Source organism: Chiloscyllium plagiosum, unplaced genomic scaffold (genome assembly GCF_037043375.1).
Source record: "Chiloscyllium plagiosum isolate Xiang-an unplaced genomic scaffold, Cpla_swu_hap1 HiC_scaffold_8, whole genome shotgun sequence".
Lineage (NCBI taxonomy): Eukaryota > Metazoa > Chordata > Chondrichthyes > Orectolobiformes > Hemiscylliidae > Chiloscyllium > Chiloscyllium plagiosum.
The window spans coordinates 95,820,698-95,845,399 of record NW_028270146.1 but is presented as its reverse complement, the minus strand read 5'-3'; the positions used below and the strand labels follow the sequence as shown (position 1 = coordinate 95,845,399).

General features: G+C 42.8%; 2 protein-coding genes across 6 annotated transcripts in view; one reads left to right on the top strand and one right to left on the bottom strand.

Annotated features, from left to right (window-relative positions):
• rad51b (RAD51 paralog B) overlaps positions 1-24,702 on the top strand; it is a 550,826-nt gene that overhangs the window by 501,249 nt on the left and 24,875 nt on the right. For 4 of the 5 annotated variants that reach the window (XM_087990130.1, XM_087990129.1, XM_087990128.1 and 1 more), the window contains one exon: positions 18,436-18,574. The exons of the other annotated variant lie outside the window; for it this stretch is intronic. In XM_087990130.1, the coding sequence (XP_087846256.1) occupies positions 18,436-18,574 (139 nt within the window). The remainder of the gene's footprint in view (positions 1-18,435; positions 18,575-24,702) is intronic. 5 annotated transcript variants of the gene reach the window in all.
• LOC148149447 (uncharacterized) overlaps positions 20,032-24,702 on the bottom strand; it is a 103,752-nt gene continuing 99,081 nt past the window's right edge. Inside the window, exons 5-6 of the mRNA XM_087990135.1 lie at positions 23,548-23,823; positions 20,032-20,092 (exon numbers count right to left, since the gene is read on the bottom strand). Coding sequence (XP_087846261.1) covers positions 23,803-23,823 — 21 coding nt within the window. The 3' untranslated portion in view covers positions 20,032-20,092; positions 23,548-23,802. The remainder of the gene's footprint in view (positions 20,093-23,547; positions 23,824-24,702) is intronic.

Here is a 24,702-nt window from a genome sequence, read left to right as displayed (position 1 = left end):
AAAAGAAATGGTGTTGACCCCGAGAGTTTACATGACTCCGAATGATGAATGTCGTGACTCAGGTGTATTTTTCCATGGGTACATGTCCTCTCTCGCTGCTTTTGCCAGCCTTCCAGGGTTATACTACAGTCTGTAGGAATGACAGGTTAACCTCAGAGATTAGAGAAGATTCGCTCAACTGATACCCGGGCTGGGGGAGTTTTCATCTGAGGAAAGGTTGAATCGATTGGGCGTGTATCTATCATTTACAAGAAATGAGAAGTGATCTAATTGAAACATATAAGACCTTCAAAGGGTGAATGCTGAAAGGTGGTTTTCTCCTGCTGGAGGGACTAGAACTCGGGCACACAGTTTACAAATAAGGTGTTGCTAATGTAGGACGGGGATGAGGCAGTTTTTTTCCTCTAAGGATCCCGAGCCTTTGAAGCTGTGCACTCCAGGGAAGGCTAGATGTGACACCTTTGGATATTTTCAAAGCAGAGTGAGATAAATTCTTGACCAATGAGAGTCTCAAAGGTCCTCGAAGTAGCAGAAACGTGAAGTTGAGGTCAAAGTCAGACTAGGCGTGATCGTATTACATGGTGGGAGCAATCTAAAGGAACCAAGTGGCCTGCTTCTAATCCATTTTGTTCTCAAGGATAATGACTGCAATTTCACTGCAGGCAGACCTCTTCCCATGGCACTGAAACTGTTCGATCACACGTGCCTGACCAATGAGGAACCCACTACATGACTCAACATGGTATGCTCTGGGTGACTATCTGCCCAGTCCAAGCTGTGCCATTGAACAGGATAGATTTACGCTCCCAGAGTAAAGCACAAAGGTTGCACTGTGTGCTAGCTATCAGCTGCTTCCCCCTCCACAGCTGCTTGTGAAATTGCCAGTGTTCTGAATCCTGAAGAACATAAACTCGTATCCAAAGGTTTGAGAGTGCAGCCAATGAAGCTATTGAAGGCTCAGCTGCCTTTCAAAGATTAATCAAAACTCCAGATTTGAATGGGGATTTCATAACTCCGATTACTCTTCAGAGCTGGGTGAAGGTGGTTTGGTTAGCACAGCATTTCTACTTTTATATCAGTTCAAAGCCGGGTGGAATGTAAGATTGGCCACGTGGAATTGGGATGGTTATCTGCAGTCCAGTTCTGAGATATGAATAATACCTCAACATCAGAAACTTACTTTTTAAAGAAAAAGTCTTTGAAATCTCTTCACAATCTTAGAAACTTCTCAAGAAGCCAAATGGATTGTCCAGTTAAAAACAGTGGTGTTGACCCCAAGAGTTTACATGACTTAGAATGATGGATGTCGTAACTCGAACATATTTCTCTGTGTGTACATCTCCTCTCTCACTACTTTTGCCAGCCTTCCAGGATTGACCTGCAGTATCTAGGAATGTCACTCCTAGACACTGCTGTATGTAATCAGAAAAGAAAAAGTGCTTTTTCTTCCGCTTTCTCTGAACTTTAATTTGTTCGCTAGCAAACCATTGAAGGTGGAGTGAAAATAACGCTGATTGATAATAACGCTATCTCTGGGAATGAATCCAACCAGAGTTGTCAACTTTCCTTCACCTTTGTCCTTCTGTTTTATATTTTGCTTCAGTAAAGGAGAACACAGGAAGTCTGTTGCCATTGTTAAACGGAGGGGTAGGTTAATATTTCAGTGTGTTGTCTTGTTCAATGCTGAGAACTAGAGTTAACGTCAGGATGAAGTTATTGAACGCATCACCCACGAGGACAAGTGTACTAACGTGAACATCCTTGAAGCAGCCATTTGCACCAGCATCAATCGAGGCCATGATATCCAAAGCAACTCTGCTGGGCCAGCCATATGCTTAGGGTTCCGAGGTCCGACCGCCAAAGCAAATCATCTTCACCCACCTTGAGGAAGGCACGCCAATGAAAGGATGAAGAAGGAAGGGGTTCAAGGAGCCCCTGAAGACTTCCCTCAAGAAATGCAAAATCGACGTCGATGCATGGGAGGAGAAACCCACTTGGAAGAACCTCCTGTCTGAAGGAACACAATTTTTCGAGAACACCTGCCAGAAAGAGGAATTATCGGAAAGGAACCTGAGAAAGGAATGCCAATGATCCTGAGACCAAGGACCACTTCCACCTCCCAGAAACAGTTGCCGAATGCATGGTGGAAGATGCAGCTATAGGATCAGGCTCGTCAGCCACACGAGGACCCACAGTTCCAATGACCAGTGACGTGGAATTTCCTGGGTAGACAACTGTACTTGTTAGCGAGTGATTGCCAACAACAATGATGGACAGCTAGGAGTTGTCATGCTCAGAAGGTAGGGTGCCACCAAGGCAATATGTTTCCGGGTCCAGGCAATCTGCTTTGGCAGATGGGGAATTCTGAAAGCTGAGGTGGACAGTTAAAGGTACAGTATAGAGGTCTTAAGCTCCAGATTTTCCTCCATAAATGCCACCTCTCTCCCTTGGTTTAAGACCTCCTTTAACACTTATGTCCTGGTTACGCTTTTAGAGTCATAGAGTTGTACAGCACAGAAACAGACCCCTCAGTCCAACTCATCTACATCAACCAGATATCCTAACCTAATCTACTCCCATTTGCCAGCACTTGGCCATTTCTCTCTAAACCCTTCCTATTCATGATTAGATTCACTAGTGTGGAAACAGGCCCTTCAGCCCAACCAGTCCACACCGACCCTCCGAAGAGTAACCCACCCAGACACATTTCCCTCTGACTAATGCACCCAACACTATGGGCAATTTAGCATATACCCATCCATATGCCTTTTAAGTGCTGTAATTGTACCAGCCTCCACCACTTCCTCTGGCAGCTCATTCCATACACACACTACCCTATGCACAAAACAATTGCCCCTTAGATCCCTTTTAAATTTTTCCCCTTCCACCCTAAACCTATGCCCCTCTAGTTCTGGACTTACCCACCCCAGGGACAAGACCTTGTCTATTTACCCTACCCATGCCCCTCAAGATTTTATAAACCTCTATAAGGTCACCCCTCCAGTGCTCCAGGGAAAACAGCCCCAGCCTATTCAACCTCTCCCTATAATTCAACTCCTCCAACCCTGGAAACATCCTTGTAAATCTTTTCTGAACCCTTCCAAGTTTCACAACATCTTTCCGATAGGAAGGAGACCAGAATTGCACTCAGTATTCCAACAGTGGCCTAACCAATGTCCTGTACAGCCGCAACATGACCTCCCAACTCCTGTACTCAATACTCTGACCAATAAAGGAAAGCATACCAAATGCCATCTTCACGATCCTATCTACCTGCGACTCCACTTTCAAGGAGCTATGAACCTGCACTCCAAGGTCTCTTTGTTCAGGAACACTCTCCAGGACCTTACCATTAAGTGTATAAGTCCTGCTCTGATTTGCTTTTCCAAAATTCAGCATCTCACATTCATCTAAATTAAACTCCATCTGCCACACCTTGGCCCATTGGCTCATCTGATCAAGATCCTGTTGTAATCTGAGGTAACCTTCTTTGCTGTCCATGACACCTCCAATTTTGTGCCTGCTAACTTAAAAAATATGTTCACATCCAAATCATTTATGTAAATAACGAAAAGTTGTGAACCCAGCACCGAACCTTGTGGCACACCACTGGTCATAGGCTCCCAGTCTGGAAAGCAACCCCCCACCATTACCCTCTGTCGTCTACCTTCAAGTCAGTTTGGTATCCAAACGGCTAGTTCTTCCTTTATTCCATGTGATCCAAAGTTGCTAGCCAGTCTCCCATGAGAAACCTTGTCAAAAGCCTTACTGAAGTCCATTTAGATCACGTCCACCACTCTACCTCCATCAATCCTCTTTGTTGCTTCCTCAAAAAAACTCAATCACATTCATGAGATATGTTTTCCCACGCACAAAGCCATTGTGACTATATCTAATCAGTCCTTGTCTTTCCAAATACTTGTAAATCCTGTCCCTCAGGATCCCCTCTAACAACTTGTCCACCAGTCTACCATCCCCTGGCTTTTCCTCACTGCCTTTCTTAAATAGTGGCACCACCAAATGTTGTTCCCTTGTTCAAGAAGGAGAGTCGAGACAACCCTGGGAATTATAGACCAGTGAGCCTTACTTTATTTGTGGGTAAGTTGTTGAAAAAGGTTATAAGAGATTTATAATCATCTAGAAAGAAATAAGTTGATTGGGGATAGTCAACACAGTTTTGTGAAGGGTAGGTCATGCATCACAAACCTTATTGAGTTCTTTGAGAAGGTAACCAAGTAAGTGGATGAGGGTAAAGCATTTGATGTGGTGTATATGGATTTCAGGAAGGCATTTGATAAGGTTCCCCACAGTAGGCTATTGCACAAAATATGGAGGCATGGGAATGAGAGTGATTTAGCAGTTTGGATCAGAAATTGGCTAGCTGAAAGTTTAATGTGGAAAAGTGTCAGGTGATTCACTTTGAAAGGAGCAACCGGAATGCCGAGTACTGGGCTAATGGTAAGATTCTTGGCAGTGTAGATGAGCAGAGAGATCTCGGTGTTCACGTACATAGATCCCTGAAAGTTGCCACCCAGGTTGATAGGGTTGTTGAGAAAGCATACCGTGTATTAGGTTTTATTGGGAGAAGGATTGAGTTTTGGAGCCACAAGGTCATGTTGCAGCTGTACAAAACTCTGGTGCGACCGCACTCGGAATATTGCATACGGTTCTGGTAACCGCATTAAAGGAAGGATGTGGAAGCTTTGGAAAGGGTTCAGAGGAGATTTTCCAGGATGTCACCTGGTATGGAGGAAAGGTCTTATGAAGAAAGACTGAGGGGCTTGAGGCTGTTTTCGTTCGAGAGATGAAGGTTGAGAGGTGACCTAATTGAGACATATAAGATAATCAGAGGGTTAGATAGGGTGGACAATGAGAGGTTTTTTTCCTTGGATGGTGATGGCTAGCACGAGAGGATATAGCTTTAAATTGAGGGGAGATAGATATAGGACAGATGTCAGAGGTAGTTTCTTTACTCAGTAGTAGGGGCGTTCCACACCCTGCCTCAACAGTAGTAGACTCGCTAACTTTAAGGACATTTAAATGATCATTGGATAAACATATGGATGAAAATGGAACAGTGTAGGTTGGTTGGGCTTCAGATTGGTTCTACAGGTCTGCACAACATCAAGGGCTGAAAGGCCTGTACTGTGTTGTAATTTTCTATGTTAGCCAATGCCCAGTCACAGGTGAGGTGCCAGAAGACAATGTGAAGCACTGGGGGAAGATTTGCTTTTCAAGTGTTATATAAGTACGAATAATTGTTGTCTGTCTAATCTGACACATCAGTGACTACAGGAAGGCTGAGACCTATACTCGGATTCTGTTCACTTGACTTCAAATAATTTGATGTATCAATGTCCCACTGAAGTAGTTTTGGCTCGATTAGTTGGAGGAAGCTGCATAACTTTAATTGGAGGAAGTCCAGCACAAATTTGGGACCCCCTCCACCTCAGCTGGTCTCTCATTCAGTGGGTTCAGATTCCAAGAGGAGAAAGCATGCAGTCTGTGCTGGGGCCGCAGAAGTTCTCCCTGTGCAGGTTATTCTGAATACAGTCACGGAAAAGGTCAGGAGAAAATCAGCTGGTCTGGCAGCATCTATGGAGAGAGAAAGAGAGTTAGCATTTCGAGTCTGGCCTGACTTCTCCAGATTTAATAACTTCATGTTGATGAAGTCTCATTCAATTTATTGAAAAATGTACAATTCAGTAACTTGACAGATACTAGGGCCACAGTGAAAGGGCAGTGGATTGAGCAGGAAATGACAGTCAAGGCAGTATTTAATGCCTGGGCCTATCTCAGGCCTCGTAGCATGCATTGCTTCAACTCCGAAGATTCATTGGACATCGCCATATCGAAATAGGATCTACTGTGGTCCTTTTATCCATGTCACTTGTGACATCCTCAGGCTATTCTCGTGCATTTGTCAAACACAATTTCTCTTTCATGTTGACCCTAATTGTATTATGATTTTCCAAATGACCTCCTACTACTTCCTTAATAGTGAGTTCCAGGCGAACTGGCCTACAGTTTCCTGCTTTCTGTCTCTCTCCTTTCTTGAAAGGAGTGTTATATTTGTGACTTTCCAATCTGTTAGGACCTGTCAAGAATCTAGGGAATTTTGAATGTTTTTTTTTGGAAACTGATTTCAGATTTGCAATCTATCATTATTGGATTTGAACACTCATCCCTTGGATTATTAGCCCATGCCTCTCAATAATTAGTCCTGCAACATAACCACTGCACTATATCCTCAGCGGGGAACTTAATCATGATGAGCAGAATTTTGTCCATAGATACAATTCCTTCACTGCAGAGCTGTTTTCCTGCATTGAGTCACCTGAAGACAAGCTTCATCAATTGTAACGACAACCACTTCCTCTACAGGGACCTGTGGGAAAGAGCCGTCTGCCAATTTGCCCATCTGCATCCGAGCTCTCTTCCCCTTGTGCTCTTCGTGGGAGTGAATGGCCTTCACCTCTGCTAAAGAAAAGCAGCAAAATAACAAAAAAGAAAATTCTGGGCTGCCAAGTAAAATGTGCAGTCTGCACTGTTTGGCCGGTGATCAGGGTGGTGTGAGTATGACTTTAATCAGATCCTCAAGGACATTTTGTAGCTGTCAGTAATCTATACCAGATAGGTCTTGAAAGGGCTACAGTTGGGAATTGAATCATTGCCATGACTCGACAGCTTTTCTCACCTTTCAGCTGGTCTTGGACAAACAGAGAGGGGCTCATTTTAAAAATTGTAATTCTTTGAAATAAATGGCTAAGAAAGGGCTTAGCTTTTGGCGATTTTTCACTTGGGTGGTGACTATGGAAGGATGAAGTTCTTTGGGTTTCTGTATATGAATGGCAAGTAGATTTCACAATGAGAGCAAACGGAAGTAAATTAAATGTATGTTGGAATTAAATTGGATGATTTTCCCACCATGCAATGACTCACTTCATTCAAAACTGTTTGATTTGACTTGGATCAAACTTAAACGAAACAGGAGTGGGATCATTCCGCCCCTGAGGTTATTCAGTTAGGTCATGACCAATCTGTACTTTAACTCCACCTACCTGCCTTGGTTCAATGACCCTTAAATCTCTTACCCATCAAAAGTCTATCCGTCTGAATTTGGTCAGAAGTCACATGACACCAGGTTACAGTCCAACAGGTTTATTAGAAATCATAAGTTTTCGGAGCGCTGCTCCTTCATCAGGTGAAGGAGCAACACTCTAAAAGCTTGGGATTTCAAATAAACCTGTTGGACTATAACCTGATGTCATATGACTTCTGTCTTTGTTCACTTCAGTCCAAAACTGGCACCTCCACATCAAGTCTGAATTTGGATCTTAGTTGGGAACAACTCCCACTCAGTCACATCTCCTCTGTAAATGTGGTTTTTCCGAATGTAGAGCAGATGTTGGGCTATAACTGAATGATTTCTTGTAACAGTGCCGTAGCACAGAGACACAAAAAGGGCATTTCACAGCAGTGAATACCGTAATTGGAGCTATTCTATAAACATAGCAAGCTGGGGGGGGGTGGGGGGGGTGAATGTGATGTTTTTCTTTCATAAGTATGGAAGACTACTTCAATCACAGAGAGGCCTCTTACTTTTAAAACCCATATCCTTGAAATCTTAAGTAGAGGCCAACGTGATAGGAGTCTCAGTGTTGTCTTGTCTCTTGAAGTCACTTATCTCAGCTGGATAAGACGGTCTACTGGTTGAATCAGAACAGTCTAACTATTTGGTTTCCTGCAGACGTTGTATACTGTAGGCTGATATGCTTGTCAAGATCACATGACTCAGTTGGGTGAGTTTTCTTTACTGGCAATGAAAACATTATGTGTAGTGATACAGAGAGGAAAGTCTGTTCCACCTTGGGAGGATGGGGCAGAAAGTGCGCCCCACCATTCCATCAGTGCACTGTACCCTGTGTGCACTCAGCCACATAAAATTGAAGTCCCATCACCAATTCCTAGCATGAGCCAAAATAGCAGTTTGGTTGCAATAACTGTCCACAGCACCCCTGCACTATGAAATGTAAAGAAATCAGATGTGTCTGCACATCCAGCCACTCCACCTAAGTAGCAATGTTTTGTATGTGTGGGCGTTAGACTAGCACAGTCTCAGGCTTAGCTACGAGACTTCACTCTGTGGTTCAGTAGTCAGAATTACCGTACTTCTAGGCCAACTCATGACCACTTGGCGAAGGATTTCTGGACGTTGTGAAGCTGTAGTTCAAAAAGAGTCAGTGCCTCAAACAGAGGGGAAGAAAAGTGACAAGAAATGATAATCGTATTTGTATTGCGTCCTCCACAACTTCAGGACATTCCAAGGTGCTTTAAAACCGATCAAGTACTTTGGAAATGTAGCGACTGTTGTAATGTAGGAAACACAGCAGTCAGTCATGACTGGACAGCTTGCTTTTTCTGCTGGTTATGTGTTGCAGATGATACCCAGGAAAACTCCCCCCTGGTCTCCTGCAGAATAGTGCTATGGGTTCTTCTGTGTTCACCTGAGAGACCAAATAGAGCCTTGGTTTTATATTCTGCTCAAAAGATCAGTCTTCAGACAATACAACATTGCACATGAGTGTCAGTATAAATTGGTGCTCATGTTTCTGGAGAAGTTGTTGAACTCACAGTATTCTCCTCTTTGGGTCTGTATCAGCAACACGTCTTCACTCTCTTTTTACTATTTAAATGGCTACAGAGTCTTTTTTGGCTTCCTCTTATGTTATTTGATGTTCTGTTACTCATATTTTGCACCTCTTTTGTTTTAGATATCTGTATTTTACACGGTTGTCTATTATATTGTACAGAGCTGAAAATGTGTTGCTGGAAAAGCGCAGCAGGTCAGGCAGCATCCAAGGAGCAGGAGAATCGGCGTTTCGGGCATGAGCCCTTCTTCAGGAATTATATTGTACACCTTACAATTGTGATGACCTTTGAACTGGAAACAGTATAGTGAGGAAAATGTATAATTTCTTCAAAGCATCTGTGGGGATCTAATTTCTTTGTAGAACATTTGAAAAGTAGTTTTAAGAGCTTGCAACAATTGTAAAGGGATCAATTGTTCCATTCTTGGATGATAAGAAATACAAGTTCACGTGACCCCTGACCTTGAAGCAGTGCCAACAGAAGGTTAAGAAAGAAGCCGTTTGCCCGTCAAACAATTCCGAGAGCTGCAGACAAAATGAGGATTTACAAGAGAAAACAGACAGAGACAAGAAGAGGGGCACAGAGAATTGTTTTTGAGAAAAAGAAGCAAATCACTTTGACAAAGAGGTCAGTAATTCTTATTGGCTAAAAAGAAGACAGGAGTTCTTGGAGAGTCTATGCATGCTGACTAAAAAGGTCTAAAACCTGTAAAACTGCAAGAATGGCTTGAAAACACCAAAGAGCTGGATATTTTCCCAGAAGTGGCCAAAACATGAACCGGGATGTTTTGGTTGGTCCTTTGGAAAACCACGCCATCAGGATTGTCATGACCCACCCTGATGGATAGTGTTGCAAGGAAAACTCAAGGATGAAAGCTATTATCAACAAGAGTACCGGACCTCCTCTGAGTAAGCAGAGAACAGCAATTTGTGGAACTGCGTCACTATGTCGTAGCATTTGTGCGTGTTGAAATGATGCTAATTCTTGTGATTGCATACGACAGAGTAGTTGGATTAACTACTTAAAGTGGAATTTACCTTATTATAAAACTATCATTTCCCTATTAAATTATACATGTTATTGGTTCTGAATCATGTTACAGTAAAAACTAAAAAAGAATCTTGTTGTAATTATTTTGAGGGAGTCTTTCAGCAAATTTGGTTTTTTTGGTTTGTGGTTTTCCCATGTGATGTCACTTTAATTGCTGTACCATTCGTCATCCTAGGATCTCTGGCCTTGGATATTTTTCTCTGTCCTTGATAGGAAAATGCCCACGCTACCTTCTCATTGAGCCAACTCTTTGTTATTGCCTCTATATCATGCTCTTACTTATGTCTGTACTGTTTACATTTCATGCATTTAAGATCCTCTTAGTCTGACAAAGTTGGAGTGATTGTTAGGTTTTTTTGAGGCCATCATGGATCTCCTCACTAATTCAGGTACTTCTGACTTCAGAAACACAAATTCTTTTCCTTCCAAAGTCAACAGGAGCAGGACTTCTGGCTGTTACCTTTTTCACACAAAATGTCCTGCCTCCTTTTAGTGATGTTGTTGTATAGACTGACACCAACGAGGCATCACACTGTACAGATGTAACACAGATGGTTGCTCGAATGCTTCTGACCTCTCAATTGTCAAGTCCCCTATGACCACTCCATGTCTGCCTCAATGTGCAGTGATTTACTCCATTGGACCATGGATGTGCTCCTGATGCTATTCAGTGGCCACTGACCCAGTGCCAGCTCAGGAACCAAGTAAACCAAAAGGTTTTGATGATCTTTCTGGTTTCCTGCATTTCAAAGCACTCAGCTCAGAAAGAATGAATCCCTGTGGACCAGCTCTCTGATCATTTGGTAACCTTTGGTGAGTCAAATTCCTAATCACAGCTCATTATTCTGGCGATTGAGGGAGTGCAGCATAGGTTCACGAGGTCAATTCCTGGAATGGCAGGATTACCTTACACTGAAAGACTGAAGCGACTGGGCTTGTATACCCTTGAGTTTCGAAGATTGAGAGGGGATCTGATTGAGACGTATAAGATTATGAAAGGATTGGACACTCTGGCAGTAGGAAACATATTTCCACTGATGGGTGAGTGCCGAACCAGAGGACACAGCTTAAAAATACGGGGTAGACCATTTAGGACAGAGCTCAGGAGAAACTTCTTCACCCAGAGAGTGGTGGCTGTGTGGAATGCTCTGCCCCAGAGGGCAGTGGAGGCCCACTCTCTGGATTCATTTAAGAAGGAGTTGGATAGAGCTCTCAAAGATAGTGGAATCAAGGGTTATGGAGATAAGGCAGGAACAGGATACTGATTAGGAATGATCAGCCATGATCATATTGAATGGCGGTGCAGGCTCGAAGGGCTGAATGGCCTACTCCTGCACCTATTGTCTATTGTCTATTTTCAGCAATTTGAACTAGTCACTAACATGAAGTGATTGACAAGCAATGATGGGCAAATGATGGACCACAGTCCATGTCAGCACCTTCAGTGGTCACTTTATTTCTAGAATGCTGAAAGATTTAATTGGATTGAATATGGACAGATCATTAAGATCTGGCCTATGTAGTGCAGTGCAGAAGATCATATTGACCTTTCAAACTGCGCAATAAACAATGCACACTATGCCCTTTCTAAGCAAGCCAGGGGAGAGTTACAGCAATCATATACAAATATTCAATGTTTTTCATGATATGATTTTACATAGCAAGGAGCTGAGAACATGTTGGTCCTGGAGTTAGGTAGGACGTCTAACATATAATCTTGGGGAAAATAAAAATACAAACACTTGATGGTCTAGTGCAGAAACATTTGTCCAATAATACTGAACTATAAAGGCCTCAGGGCCTAGGCTGGATTTCCTATCTATGCTGCGATAGCTGATCACATCCAGAACATTGTGGGCTGTGTGCTTAACATAATTGGCTATGGCCAACTTTATTTCTCCCAGCTTCTATCCAATGATCTTCTCCTTAGAAATTGCACAGAGGTAGGAGTTGGGCGAGATCAAGATTTTTTTTTTCTTTTCTCATTCCAAAGCCAAATAGGCCGCCGATCTCAACATCAAGCCTCACAGACAAAAAACATGAGGCTCCAGATGGCACTTTGAAGCCAGGGAGACTGCTCTAAGAAAGAGTCAGCTCCTTGAGGAGAGATGGGGAGGAAGGCAACTTAATGGAAATTGGGGAGAAATTAGGGGGAACCTTCCTTTAAAAAAGAACATACATGACTGATGATAAACCCAAACAACGGCTCACTCCCACTATATCAACAGGTGCATGTAAATGATCAAGACCGAGGTGGAGCTGGGCTAAGAACAAAGAACAGTATAACACGTGAACAGGCCCTTCGGCCCACCAAGACTGCACCGACACATGACGACTTTTTGAATTAAAACTCTTGCCTCTATTCACACTTCATGGCTATTCATATACCTCTTAAATGCCATTGTTGTATCTGCTTCCACAACTTTCTCTGGCAGCGCATTCCAGGTACTTGCCATCCTCTGAGTTAAAGAACCACGCCTCTCAAATGTTTAAACTTACCCTCTTTTACCTGAAACCTATATCCCCTAGTAATTGACATTTCTGTCCTGGAAAAAAGGCTCCAACTTCTGTCCATGCCTATCATAATGTTCTAAACATCTGTGAAGTTGCTCCTCATGCTTTGATGTGCAAGTGAGATTGGTCCAATCTCTTCTCATAGCTAATAGTCTCCAAACCATGCAATATCCTGGTAAACCATTTCTGTACCCTCTCCAAAATCTTGACATCCTTCTGGTAGTGTGGCAACCAGAACTGTACACCAACTGCACAAGCTAAAGTTCGATACAGCTACAATATGACTTAGCAATTTTTATACTTCATGCCCCAACCAACAAAGGCAAGTGTGCCATATGCCTTCCTGACTACCTTATCCACTTGTGTTGCTACTTTCAGGAACTGTGGACCTGTACACCTAGATCCTCTGTATGTTGATGTAACTAAGGGTTCTGCCATTTACTATATACTTCCTTCCTGCACTAGATCTTCCAAAATGCATTATTTTGCATTTATCCGGATTAAACTCCATCTGCCATTTCTCTGCCCAAGTCTCTCCAGCCTATCTATATCCCGCTATATCCTCTGGCAATCCACCTCACTATCCACAGCTCCTCCAATCTTTGTGTCATCTGCAAACTTACTAATCAGGCATCGACATTCTCCTCAAAATCCTTTATATATATTGCAAACAACAGGGGTCCCAACACCGTTCCCTGCAAAACACCACTGATCACAGTACTCCTGTCAAAGAAACGCCTTGTCACTGCTCCTCTCTGTCTTTTATGACTAAGCCAATTCTGTTTCCATCTCACCAGCTCACCACAGGTCCCATGTGACTTTGCCTTCAGTATCAATCTGCCATGAGGGACCTTATCAAAGGCCTTGCTCAAGTCCATACAGACAACACCTGCCCTCATCAATCATCTGTTACTTCCTTGAAAAACTTAATCAAGTTTGTGAGACACGACCTTTCCCACACAAAACCATGCTGCCTTTGGCTAACAAATCCATATTTTTTCCATTTGAGTAAAGCCTATCCCCAAGAATCTTCTCCAATAATTTCCCTCCCACTGACGTAAGGCTCACTGGCCTGTAATTTCCTGGATTGTATCTCTTGCCCTTTTTAAATAAAGGAACAACATTGGCTAATCTTCAATCCTCTGGGGCCTCTTCTGTGACTGAAGAGAACACAAAGATTTCATATCAGGCCCCAGCAATTTCCTCACCTGCCTCCCTCAGCATTCTGGGATAGATCCCATCAGGTCCTGGAGACTTGTCTGACATGATACTTTTTAAAACAGCCAACGCTACCTCCTTTTTTGAATTGACATGCCCCAGAATATCAACATACCACTTTTGAAACTCGCCATCCACCATGCCCCTCTCCTTTGTGAATACTGATGCAAAGTATTCAATAAAGCCCTCACCCGCTTACTCCAATTTCGTGCATAAATTTCCTCCTTTGTTCTTGAGTGGATCTACCCTTTCCCTAGCTACCCTCTTGCTCCTTATATATGTACAAGACACCTTAGAATTTTCCTTAATCTGTTTGCCAAAAACATTTTATGGCCCCCGTTCGCCCTCCTTATTTCTTGCTTGAGTCTTTTCCTGCTATCTTTGAATTCTTCAGGAGTTCTGTCTGACTTCAGTTTCTTAAACCATACACATGCCTCCTTGCTCCTTGTGACTAAGCTCTCAATTTCTCCTGTCATCCAAGGTTCCCAAATCTTGCCATTGTCATCCTTCATTTTCACAGGGCCATGTTGGTCCTGAACTTTAATGGACTGACCTCTGAAAATTTCCCACATGCCGGATGTGGATTTACCCTCAAACATCTGCCCCAATCTTTCAGTTTTCTGCATTTCCCAGTTCCTACCTAATATTGTGGTTACTAGCCTTCCACCAGTTTAGAAAATCCAAGGACTACTCTTAACCTTAAAACCTACAGAACTTAAGTAACTTAAAACCTACAGAATTGTGGTCAGTGATCCCAAAATGCTCCATCACTGAAATTTTAATCGCCTGACCAGGCTCATTCCCTGACACCAAATCTATATGGCCCCTTCCCTAGGTGGACTGTTTGCATATTGTTTCAAAAGACTGACCTGAACACATCTAACAAATACCGCTCCATTCACTTCATTAATACTCAATTTTTTTTTTGTGCTATTTCAACTCCAGAGTTAGCACTACAATAGTTTGGAGAATTTGACATAAGAATGTGCCACGTGATGTAAGCATAAGCATTAAACGGCCAGATGGGTTTTTAAAATCACTTTTCTGTCCCAAAGGTAAAGAATACATCTGGTGGTCTCACATACAAACACACACACGCTCCTCTGCTGTGGGATGGATATTATTAAATTGGAGAGTGTTCAGAAAAGATGTACCAGATATTGCTGGGACTGGAATGTAGGAGGTTGAGGGATGACCTTATAGAGAGCTCTGAAACCATGAGGACCATACATAAGATGAATAGCAAAGGTGGGGGTGGGGGAGCTCGAAATTAGAGGGCATAATTTCAAGGTGAAAGGAGAAAGATTTAAAAGAAAGCTATAGGGCAGCTTTTTCACACAGAGGGTGGTTCGTATGTGAAATGAACTGCCAGAGGACGTGGTTTGTACATGGATTTTAGTAAGGCATTTGATAAGATTCCCCATGGTAGGCTTATGCGGAAAGTCAGGAGGAATGGGATAGAGGGAAATTTGGCCAATTGGATAGAAAACTGGCTAACCGGTCGAAGGCAGAGAGTGGTGGTAGATGGTAAATATTCAGCCTGGAGCCCAGTTACAAGTGGAGTTCCGCAGGGATCAGTTCTGGGTCCTCTGCTGTTTGTAATTTTTATTAATGACTTAGATGAGGGAGTCGAAGGGTGGGTCAGTAAATTTGCAGACAATACGAAGATAGGTGGAGTTGTGGACAGTGAGGAGGGCTGTTGTCGGCTGCAGAGGGACTTAGATATGATGCAGAGCTGGGCTGAGGAGTGGCAGATGGAGTTCAACCCTGCCAAGTGTGAGGTTGTCCATTTTGGAAGAACAAATAAGAATGCGGAATACAGGGTTAATGGTAGGGTTCTTAGTCAGGTGGAGGAACAGAGGGATCTTGGGGTCAATGTACATAGATCTTTGAAGGTTGCCACTCAGGTGGATAGAGTTTGTAAAAAGGCCTATGGAGTATTATCGTTCATTAGCAGAGGGATTGAATTCAAGAGTCGTGAAGTGATGTTGCAGCTGTACAGGACTTTGGTTAGGCCACAGTTGGAGTACTGTGTGCAGTTCTGGTCGCCTCACTTTAGGAAAGATGTGGAAGCTTTGGAGAGGGTGCAGAGAAGATTTACCAGGATGTTGCCTGGAATGGAGAGGAAGTCGTACGAGGATAGGTTGAGAGTTCTCGGCCTTTTCTCGTTGGAACGGCGAAGGATGAGGGGTGACTTGATAGAGGTTTATAAGATGATCAGAGGAATAGATAGAGTAGACAGTCAGAAACTTTTTCCCCGGGTACAACAGAGTGTTACAAGGGGACATAAATTTAAGGTGAAGGGTGGAAGGTATAGGGGAGATGTCAGGGGTGGGTTCTTTACCCAGAGAGTGGTGGGGGCATGGAATGCGCTGCCCGTGGGAGTGGTAGAGTCGGAATCATTGGCGACCTTTAAGCGGCATTTGGATAGGTACATGGATGGGTACTTAATCTAGGTTAGAAGTTCGGCACAACATCGTGGGCCGAAGGGCCTGTTCTGTGCTGTATTGTTCTATGTTCTATGTTCTATGTGGTGGATGCAGGTACAGTTACAAAGTTTAAAAGACCTTGGGACATGTACGTGGACTTGAAAGGTTTAGAGGAGTATGGGCCAAATGCAGGCAAGTGGGGCTAGGTTAATTTGGGAAACTTGGTCAGCATGAGCAAGGTGGACCGAAGGGTCTGTTTCCATGCTGTATGTCTCTATGGCTGTATGAGACAGAAAGAGACAGTCCAGTGGGAAGGAGGGTGCCCAGGGGCCAAATAGGTAATAGAAGAGAAGAGACTGCAGGCCAGAAAGGGTTTATTGTTCTGTGGTAATGTAACTTATTATGATTATATCACTGTAGATCATTTCCAAATGTCACACAATCTTTAGTAAACATCAGTGCCTTGGCTGAGACCACTAGTTCTGATTTTTATTAAATGTTTGTAAGCCAGAAATAGTCTCCGTTGGAAGGGAGTCACAAATGTGAGCTCCACTGACATCTGTGTTGGCTCTGTTTTGGTAGAGCTGGGTAGAATAGTTGGTGCTAACAGCAAGCGAAGTTTGGAAAAACAAGTAAAATGATATTTACGTGGATTCTATAATGGGTGGGCAATCCATTTTGTCAGCTTACCACCCATTCTGCTCAACTGGTTTATATTGGTGTTTCTGCAGCACATAGGTCACTTTTGATCCTGCTTTGTCTTACCCCATCAACAGTTCCTGCTCACATTTCCTCCCTGGTGTCCAGTTTTCTTACGAATATATTTGCGTTATTTGCTTCACCTATTCTTTGTGGCAACGAGTTCCACTTTTCACCGTTCTCTGGGTAGCGATGTTTATTCTGAATTCCTTCTTTTTGAGACTGCCCCCTCCTCAAATGGACACATCACCTTCACAATGTTGGAGTCCTCTTACGTTACCGCTCAGTCTTCCTGGAGGAAAGAACGCAGTCCGTGAGTCTGTGAGGCCAAAACTCTGCACAGTGTTCCAAGTTTGGTCTAAACACGGTTCTGTGTAGGTTTAACATAACTCCTCAGTTTTTCATTTGGACTGCAGTGCTTTGTTTGCATGTTTTATGACCTTGTTAACCTGCGTTGCCAGTTTTAATTATTTATGAATCAGCAATAGATGAGAAACATCTGTAGGCTGAATTTAAACACTTCCAATAGTCTGGTAAAGTCGCACAGCCTGAGACTTAGACACCAGGGTACGTGTATTGCCTTGTCTGAGAGCATTCATAGTCAAGCAACTTTCTGATCTTAGTACTGGTTACTGGTAGAGTTAAAATTGGGAGGAATGGATAGAAGTTCTTTGAGTATTCTCTGAATGACGTTTTTAATCTTAAAGTATCATCAACATTCTGGTGCTTATTCCCAACTCCTAACCGAGAAAATCAGCAAAACATGCCCAACAGTTTCACTGTAACAATGCTGTGATTATGTGTTTGAGGTGTAGTCACTGCTTTAATGTAGGAGATGCAGCAGCCAACTTACACACCGCAGGCTCCCACAGCACATAACCAAATAATCTGCTTTTTATTAACAATGCTATTTGAGGGATAAACATTGGCCAGGTTTCCAGAGAGCACACCCCTGCTCTTCTTCAGAAAAGTGTGCCACTTTGAAAGGGAAGACAGGGCTTGATTTGTCATCTCACCTGAAAGGTAGCACCTTGGAGCATTCTCTCAGCACTGCACTGAAGTACCAACCTAGCTTTTTATGCTCAAGTCTCCAAGTGGCCCGAGAGCCAACAGTCTTCCACTTAGAAGCAGGAATGTCAACTCTTGAAGATATCCACCTGTAAGTGAGGAAAAGTGTTGTTGCAGTTCAACTCTCAGCCTAGCGAAGAGGTCTAACTCGGCTTGGCCCATGGATTGAACCTGTGAGCTTTCTGTTATTGGGCTCTTCCTAAGTGTTCCATTCACCCGTCTGGTTGTGGAAGGAATTTTTCAGCTCTGGATAAACTGATCGATGGGGATAGCTTTCCCACAAGATTTGTTTTGGTTCTCAAATGAGAAATACAGGCAACCTTGTAGAATGCAACAATCAGAATATTTGTTGACCAACAAATGGACAAACAAGGGAGTCAAAATGTAGTGAGGAGCATAATCAAAGTGTTGTGGACCGGCATATGGAATTGAGGTCACAATCAGATCAGCCAAGCTCTTATGGAATGGCAGGCCAGCTCTGAGAAGCCGAAGGGACTGCTTTGTTCGTACAGAATAGAATTGTGGTGCCTATCATTGCTCCACATCTGTCATTGCTCTGGATAATCTGCTTTTTGACCACTGTGCCTGGATGCCTCTCAAATGGGCCTTCAACAAGAGTCTGATTTGAAACAAAGGAGGCCATTGTACTGTTCTTCAAGTAACTGCTGTGTCCCCTGATGTAGAGACATCATTAATTAAGGTTCCTAAGGTTTGAAAGGAATTTTCATTGTCAAAAAATCAAACTTCAGAGTGCAAGCCATCATTCTGCCACTATTCTGACCTTGTCCGATTTGCATCTTGGCAGAACGTGAAGAGACACTTGGCACCACATCACTGCCCTGTAAGCAAATTCAATTTAAAACCACTCCAGCAATTTTCAGTCGTGGGAAAGAAAACTCAGTGGACAAGCAATTTGGAGTATCAAGACTGAACATTATATTGAGGTATGCGCGCATTCTCTTTCGAAAGCATAACCTCAAGCACTCTGCTGTTGTTCAGCTGGTAATCCCAATGTATCATGGAAACTAAGACGACGTTTTGTTGATTATCTGCTATAGTCCTGGCTGATCTTAGCAGAAGGAGGATATAAGGAGGTATTAAAATTGGCATTTGCTGCTTCGTACAGGGGTTTCCAGTTCCAATCATTGTCTGACAACTCCTGTATACAGGCATACATACTCACATTTTCAGGTTATATCCACCTATCCCAGACGAGTGGACAACATGAAGGCCAAAAGCAGGTAAATGGGTCTGGTTTCGTTTGGGAAACCTGGTCAGCATAGGTTGGACTGAAGGGCCTGTTTCCCTGCTGCAGTACTGTATGACACCATCATTACTTTTCAAAATCCAGGAATACAAATTCAGCTTAATGTGCTTTCTTCTCTCTTTGTGATCTGAGACCTGGAAACATACTCTGAATATGGGCTACAGTCCTCGCAATGCTGTTGTACCCTTTCTGAGGTGTGGTGTCCAAACTGTAAACCATAGTCCAAATATAATCCCAGCAAGGCTTTGTATAGCTGTAGCAAAACCTCCCCTTTATAATCCAGTCCTCTATTTGACTGGTACATTTTTGTGACTTGTGTGTATGGACCCTATTACAGCAAGCTTTATGCACAGGCAGCCATTTCAATGAAGGCAGTATCCCAGCAGCAGGCTGCTGAAGGGGGACATTAAAGCCAACAATGGGGCTGTAGAAAGGGATGGCTGTGCTAGCAATCCTGTCGATCCTCCTGGATTCACCACTCCAACAGGCCTCACAACTCTCAGCCCTCACCATTTTTAATGTAGTTATGTGCCTCTCAGGGCATCTCCATCCTCGTGGTGTCTGATTTGCCTCAACAACCATCTACTCCCCAGAGTTGCTGGCCCGCTGGCCTTTGAGGACCCAAAGCCCATGATAAGATGATGCCCAGGATACTGCAACAGCAGTATCAGGGCGGCATGGTGGCACAGTGGTTAGCACTGCTGCCTCACAGCGCCAGAGACCCGGGTTCAATTCCTGCCTCAGGCGACTGACTGTGTGGAGTTTGCACATTCTCCCCGTGTCTGCGTGGGTTTCCTCCGGGTGCTCCAGTTTCCTCCCACAGTCCAAAGATGTGCAGGGTCAGGTGAATTGACCATGCTAAATTGCCCGTAGTGTTAGGTGAAGGGATAAACGTAGGGGAATGGGTCTGGGTGGGTTGCGCTTTGGCGGGTCGGTGTGGACTTGTTGGGCCGAAGGGCCTGTTTCCACATTGTAAGTAATCTAATCTAAAAAAATCTAATTCAACTTATGTAGCTCTCACATTCACGCCCATTGAGCCACAAACTAGTCCATGAACTAAATTTTGTGCAACATGTTTGAACTTCTGTTTCTCAGGTGTTCAAATTTAAAAATGACCATCAGCAAAGGACAAGATTGAAAGTTAATTTTATTTTAGAGCCTTGGTTGGATTACATCTGGACTCTGTTCACAATTCCTGAAAGTTAAATGAAAAAAGTGATAGTCATTAGCTAAAATACAGATACAAATAATAAACATAGGTATGAACAGGGGATATTTGTAACAATGAAAGTTAGATCAGTCTCTTATCAGTGCAGACCTGTACCTTGCTTTAAGATTCTTTTTCCTAAGTGAAGAAGTTAATATTTTCAAATCAGATTTCAGCAAAGGCCTCTGTAGTTGAATAGTTGAAGATTGACTGGACAGGGGGACTATGTAGAACAGGAGGCACTGAAGGCTCCTTTATCTCACTTTTATGGCACTGTAGTTTGTATCCTGCTTCAGTCCAGTCAACCTCGGCTGCTTTGTCTTTCTCCATCTCTGTGTTTGGTAGCCCTGTCTCTCTGGCACCTCTCTGATTTTTTTCTTTGTTCAAGAGGTGTTCGTTGTTGTTTGTTCTGTGTTAACTTTGATGAATCATTGTTTCACAAGACAAAATCGATTATGTTAGAATTCCCTGTACTGTCCTTCCAGAATCCTGTTTTCTCAGACGCTTTGAATTCTTGCACCTTCAGATGAATACAAATTGTGTCCTTTTTATGCAGAGATAACATATCTGCTTTTTGACTGACAGTGTCATGTGACTTCTGGGTGCCATCTTGTAAGATTCTGTGACCCTTTTCAAAAGTCAGGTTAGCCTTCTTTACAAGACACACAATATTATTACACAGCTGTAACAAAAGCAAACTTAGTGTTTGCTTAGGGTTTAACTTAGTGCGTGAGGAAGGACTCTCTTTCAGTTACTGGAGGCTAGGTGCAGGTGTGGATTGGGTTGCAAAGACTGTTATTCTGAACTTTTTATTTCTTTATTTTTCTAAATTATTCCTATAGTCTGCAATGCAGGGCACTTTATTTCTTTACTTTTCTCATTTGTTTTCCCTAACCACTTGTTCTTAAGGATCTGTACTTGGGTACCATGTACCTAAGATGGCACCATAATGTGGCGACTTTTCACTGCACTTATTTGAGTACACGTGACAATAAAGCTAATTCAAATTCAAGAAGGGAAGCAGCAGAGAGGTATGAATAATGGGTAGGAGAGGTTCTTCTTCACTCGGTTGGTAGTGAACCTTTGGAATTCTCTAACCAATAGGCCAGCAGAGGCTCAATCACTGTGTCTGATCAAGACAGAATTCAATTGATTTCAAGATATTAAAGACAGCAAGAGATATGAAAATAGTACAAGAAAATTGCATTGAGGTAAAGGTTGGCCATGATTTAATGGTTTGGTGGAACATGCTTGAGGGGCTATATCTTGCTCCTATTTCCGAGGTGACAGCTGATCAAAGTAAACTGTATGACAATAGAGTTGATGAGCTGATCCATCTTGTGGTGCAGTGGTAGCATCCCTGCCCCTGTACCAAAAGGCTTGGGTTCAAGTCCCACCTGCTCCAGAGGTGTGTATTAACATCTCTGAAGAGGTTGATTAGAAAGTAGGTTAAATTTTTAAAAATCAAAATTTTAAACATTTGAAGAATTAAAGTTGATGAGCTCCTCATGAGTGTTGGTGAAGGGGTGGGAAGGAAGAGGGTTTTAAAGCAATACAGGAGTAAAGAAGCTAGAGGGTTATGATCCATAACTAGTAGATAGCAAAGGTGATGAGGCCCAATAGTGGACAGTGCAGTTGTATCAGTTCTGCTAACAGATAATTAAACCAGCATTTGGCATGGTCAATCTGTCTCACTTGGGAAACTACCTAATGGAATATCAACATAAGAAATAATTTTTACAGGGGACAAGAAGATTAAAGGTATGAGCAAACTGTAGAAGAACAGACTCAGAGATCCATACAAATGCATACTCACAGAGGCATACTTGAGAGTGAGAGATCTCTAGTATCCGCTCTCAGCCTGAGTCAGCGCCCGATAGAGTGTAGGGCTCAAAGATCCACTGTAACTGTAAATCAGCTGGCGATAGGATGAAAAGCACCTGATAGGGTAAGAGGTCTGGGGAATCTACTGCCACTTTGGTCAGTGCCTAGTGGAATGAAGGGCATCGTATCCACTATCACTGTGAGTTAGTACCTGATAGGATGAGAAGCCTCACAGATCCACTGTGACTGTGGGTCAACAACTGATAGGATGACAGACTTAGAAAAATTGCAGTTACCATGAGAAAACCTTTCCTGAAGTGATGGTAATCCGGTGAAGGCAGAATGTCCCTTTCATCCCATCCACTCCATTAACCAGTTAAACAAACTGATACCTTTCGTGTCCTCGGGTACATAAGGGGACTGTTTACAGATCACTGAGTGTGGGGCTTTGGGCATTGTGTATTGTTTCATGAATATCAACACATGGACGATATTTGTGTACTCCTCTCAAATCTCAGCACATTGCAGAGGTGGACAGCGTTGTAGCTGTAGGCCTGGCTCAACAGCAGTAGCACACGCTGGTGAAAGCTGTCGATTTAAGCCCCTCTGTCTTTTACTGGCTGGAATGGGTATGAGTCACGCAGAATGCTTGCGCAAAGGAAAAGAATTCATTTGAAATCCAGCCTGCGTGTATTCTCCAGATGGCACTTTTTGGGCTTAATCTAAAAAACATGCCGGCCACAAGATAACTGGAAATGTTATTGGAAAATTTATTAACCATCCCAGAGAGAAGAGATAAAATCCTTGGTGCTTTCACAGATAGATGTTGGGCTGTGGAGAATATTGGGCAAGTACAAAGTGGAACAGGGGATAACCAGTACAGGCCAAGTTCACTGTTCCTGAGCTCCACACTATGGACCGGACTAGGCGAGTATCTAATACTGATACAGACCAACACCAGTAAACGTGGAGCACTTTGCCTAAAGAACTTGTGTTGGAAGTGGACAGATCCTAGATCATATTCCAGCATCAAAACAAGTATGATATCTCTAACGCAGCATCGATGCAAGTTTACTCCTATGAGCTTATTAACAAAGACCTAGTAACCATTGGCCCAGCACAAATAGTCTGTTCCACTCACTGAATGATATTGCATTTAATAGTATACTGTATGGCCCATGTGGCTTGAGATAGGGGCCTGATCAACAGCACACACAAAGAATACAAGCCTAGGTCCTGGCATTTGGAGGTTGTGGGAGGATGCAGATCAGATCAGCGATTTGGTGTTAACCGTTTGTTTGCCTCCATCTTCCCTGGTTTACATACATACTTTAAATTCAGCAATGGTTCTATTTCTGCTGAAGCGAATTGTATACAGGGGTGTCCCCACAATCTATATGTTTGACTTATGAGCACCTGTACTTATGAATTTGATCCCATAGGATGTGTAATTCTAAAGATCCAACATATGAATGTTTCCTATACTTACGAATGGCTACTTTATATTATCCTACATTGTGTTCTGACTTGTGAATGGTCTAAAAAATGAATGGGTCCTGATGTAAATGTGAATAATGATTAATCTGCTTGTCCCAGTGTGTTACAGGTAAAATACGTACCAACAGATTCAAGAACAGTTTCTTCCTCGTTGTTATCACACTTCTGAACGAACCACTTGTAGATTAGAATTGATCTTTCTCTGCACCTTCTCTGTAGCGAAAACATTATATTCTGTATCCTGTTCGATTATCCTGACCAAAGGATGGATAAGGATAGAAGGTGCCCTAACACTGGATGGTCAGTGGGTGAAAGTGTCTGAGACAAGATGGCAGCAGAAGATGGTGCCTCTTTGAATGGGGCTGTTTGAGGACACCTCAATTTGTCACCAGATTTTTCTGAAGAAATAGAAAATGGCAGATTTATGTTTGGCAATAATTTATGACAGACAGCAAGTAGTGCAACTAGGTGTTGCAAGTTGCAATGTGGTTCTGTTGATAGATTAAAATATGTGGGAAAAGATGGAAGATGAATTTTAGCATGCTGGAAGGTGAGGCCTTGCACTTGGAAACCAAGATAAATTGGAGCAATCTCCAAGTTGTGTGAAATTGTAAATGGGCAAATATATATAGGTATCAGAATGCATAAATCACTTAAAGCTAGTGCACAGCCACAAATAGGTAATCAAATGACTTGTGGAGAGTAGACCTTTAGCTCAAGGGGTTTGGAATGCAGGTTAGCAAGTTTAATCATGCAATCGCCTGCAATCCTGAATGACCAAAGCACTGAAGTGAAGAACATAGAAGTTATTCTGCTAGTCAGTTAGAATTGTACATAACCTTGGTGTCAGTATTAAGAAAACAATGGTTAAAGTGTTATATGCTACTTTCAAGGCTAATCATAGGCAAAGGTATTGAAGTTTTGGAGTTTCCATACAGATTGTAGACATTCTGATTGAACGGTGGAGCAGCCTCAAGGAGCCAGATTACCTATAGACAGCATTCAAGGCTGAGTACTGTTCTTGAGCAAGACTTTAACCAGAGAAAGAATTAAAAAGAGAAAACTGAGAGAGAAGCAAAGGCAGGCACAGGAATTGAAAAGACCAACAAATAGGGAGAGAATACTCTTGTGAGGCACTGAAAAATAAATCTAATAAGCAACCCAAGAGAAGCTTCTTAATCGAGAGATTAATTAAGACGTGAAACATGCTATCATGTGGAATACTCAAGATGGATCTTATTGAGATACAAGGAGAAGCTAGATATGTACATACCTTC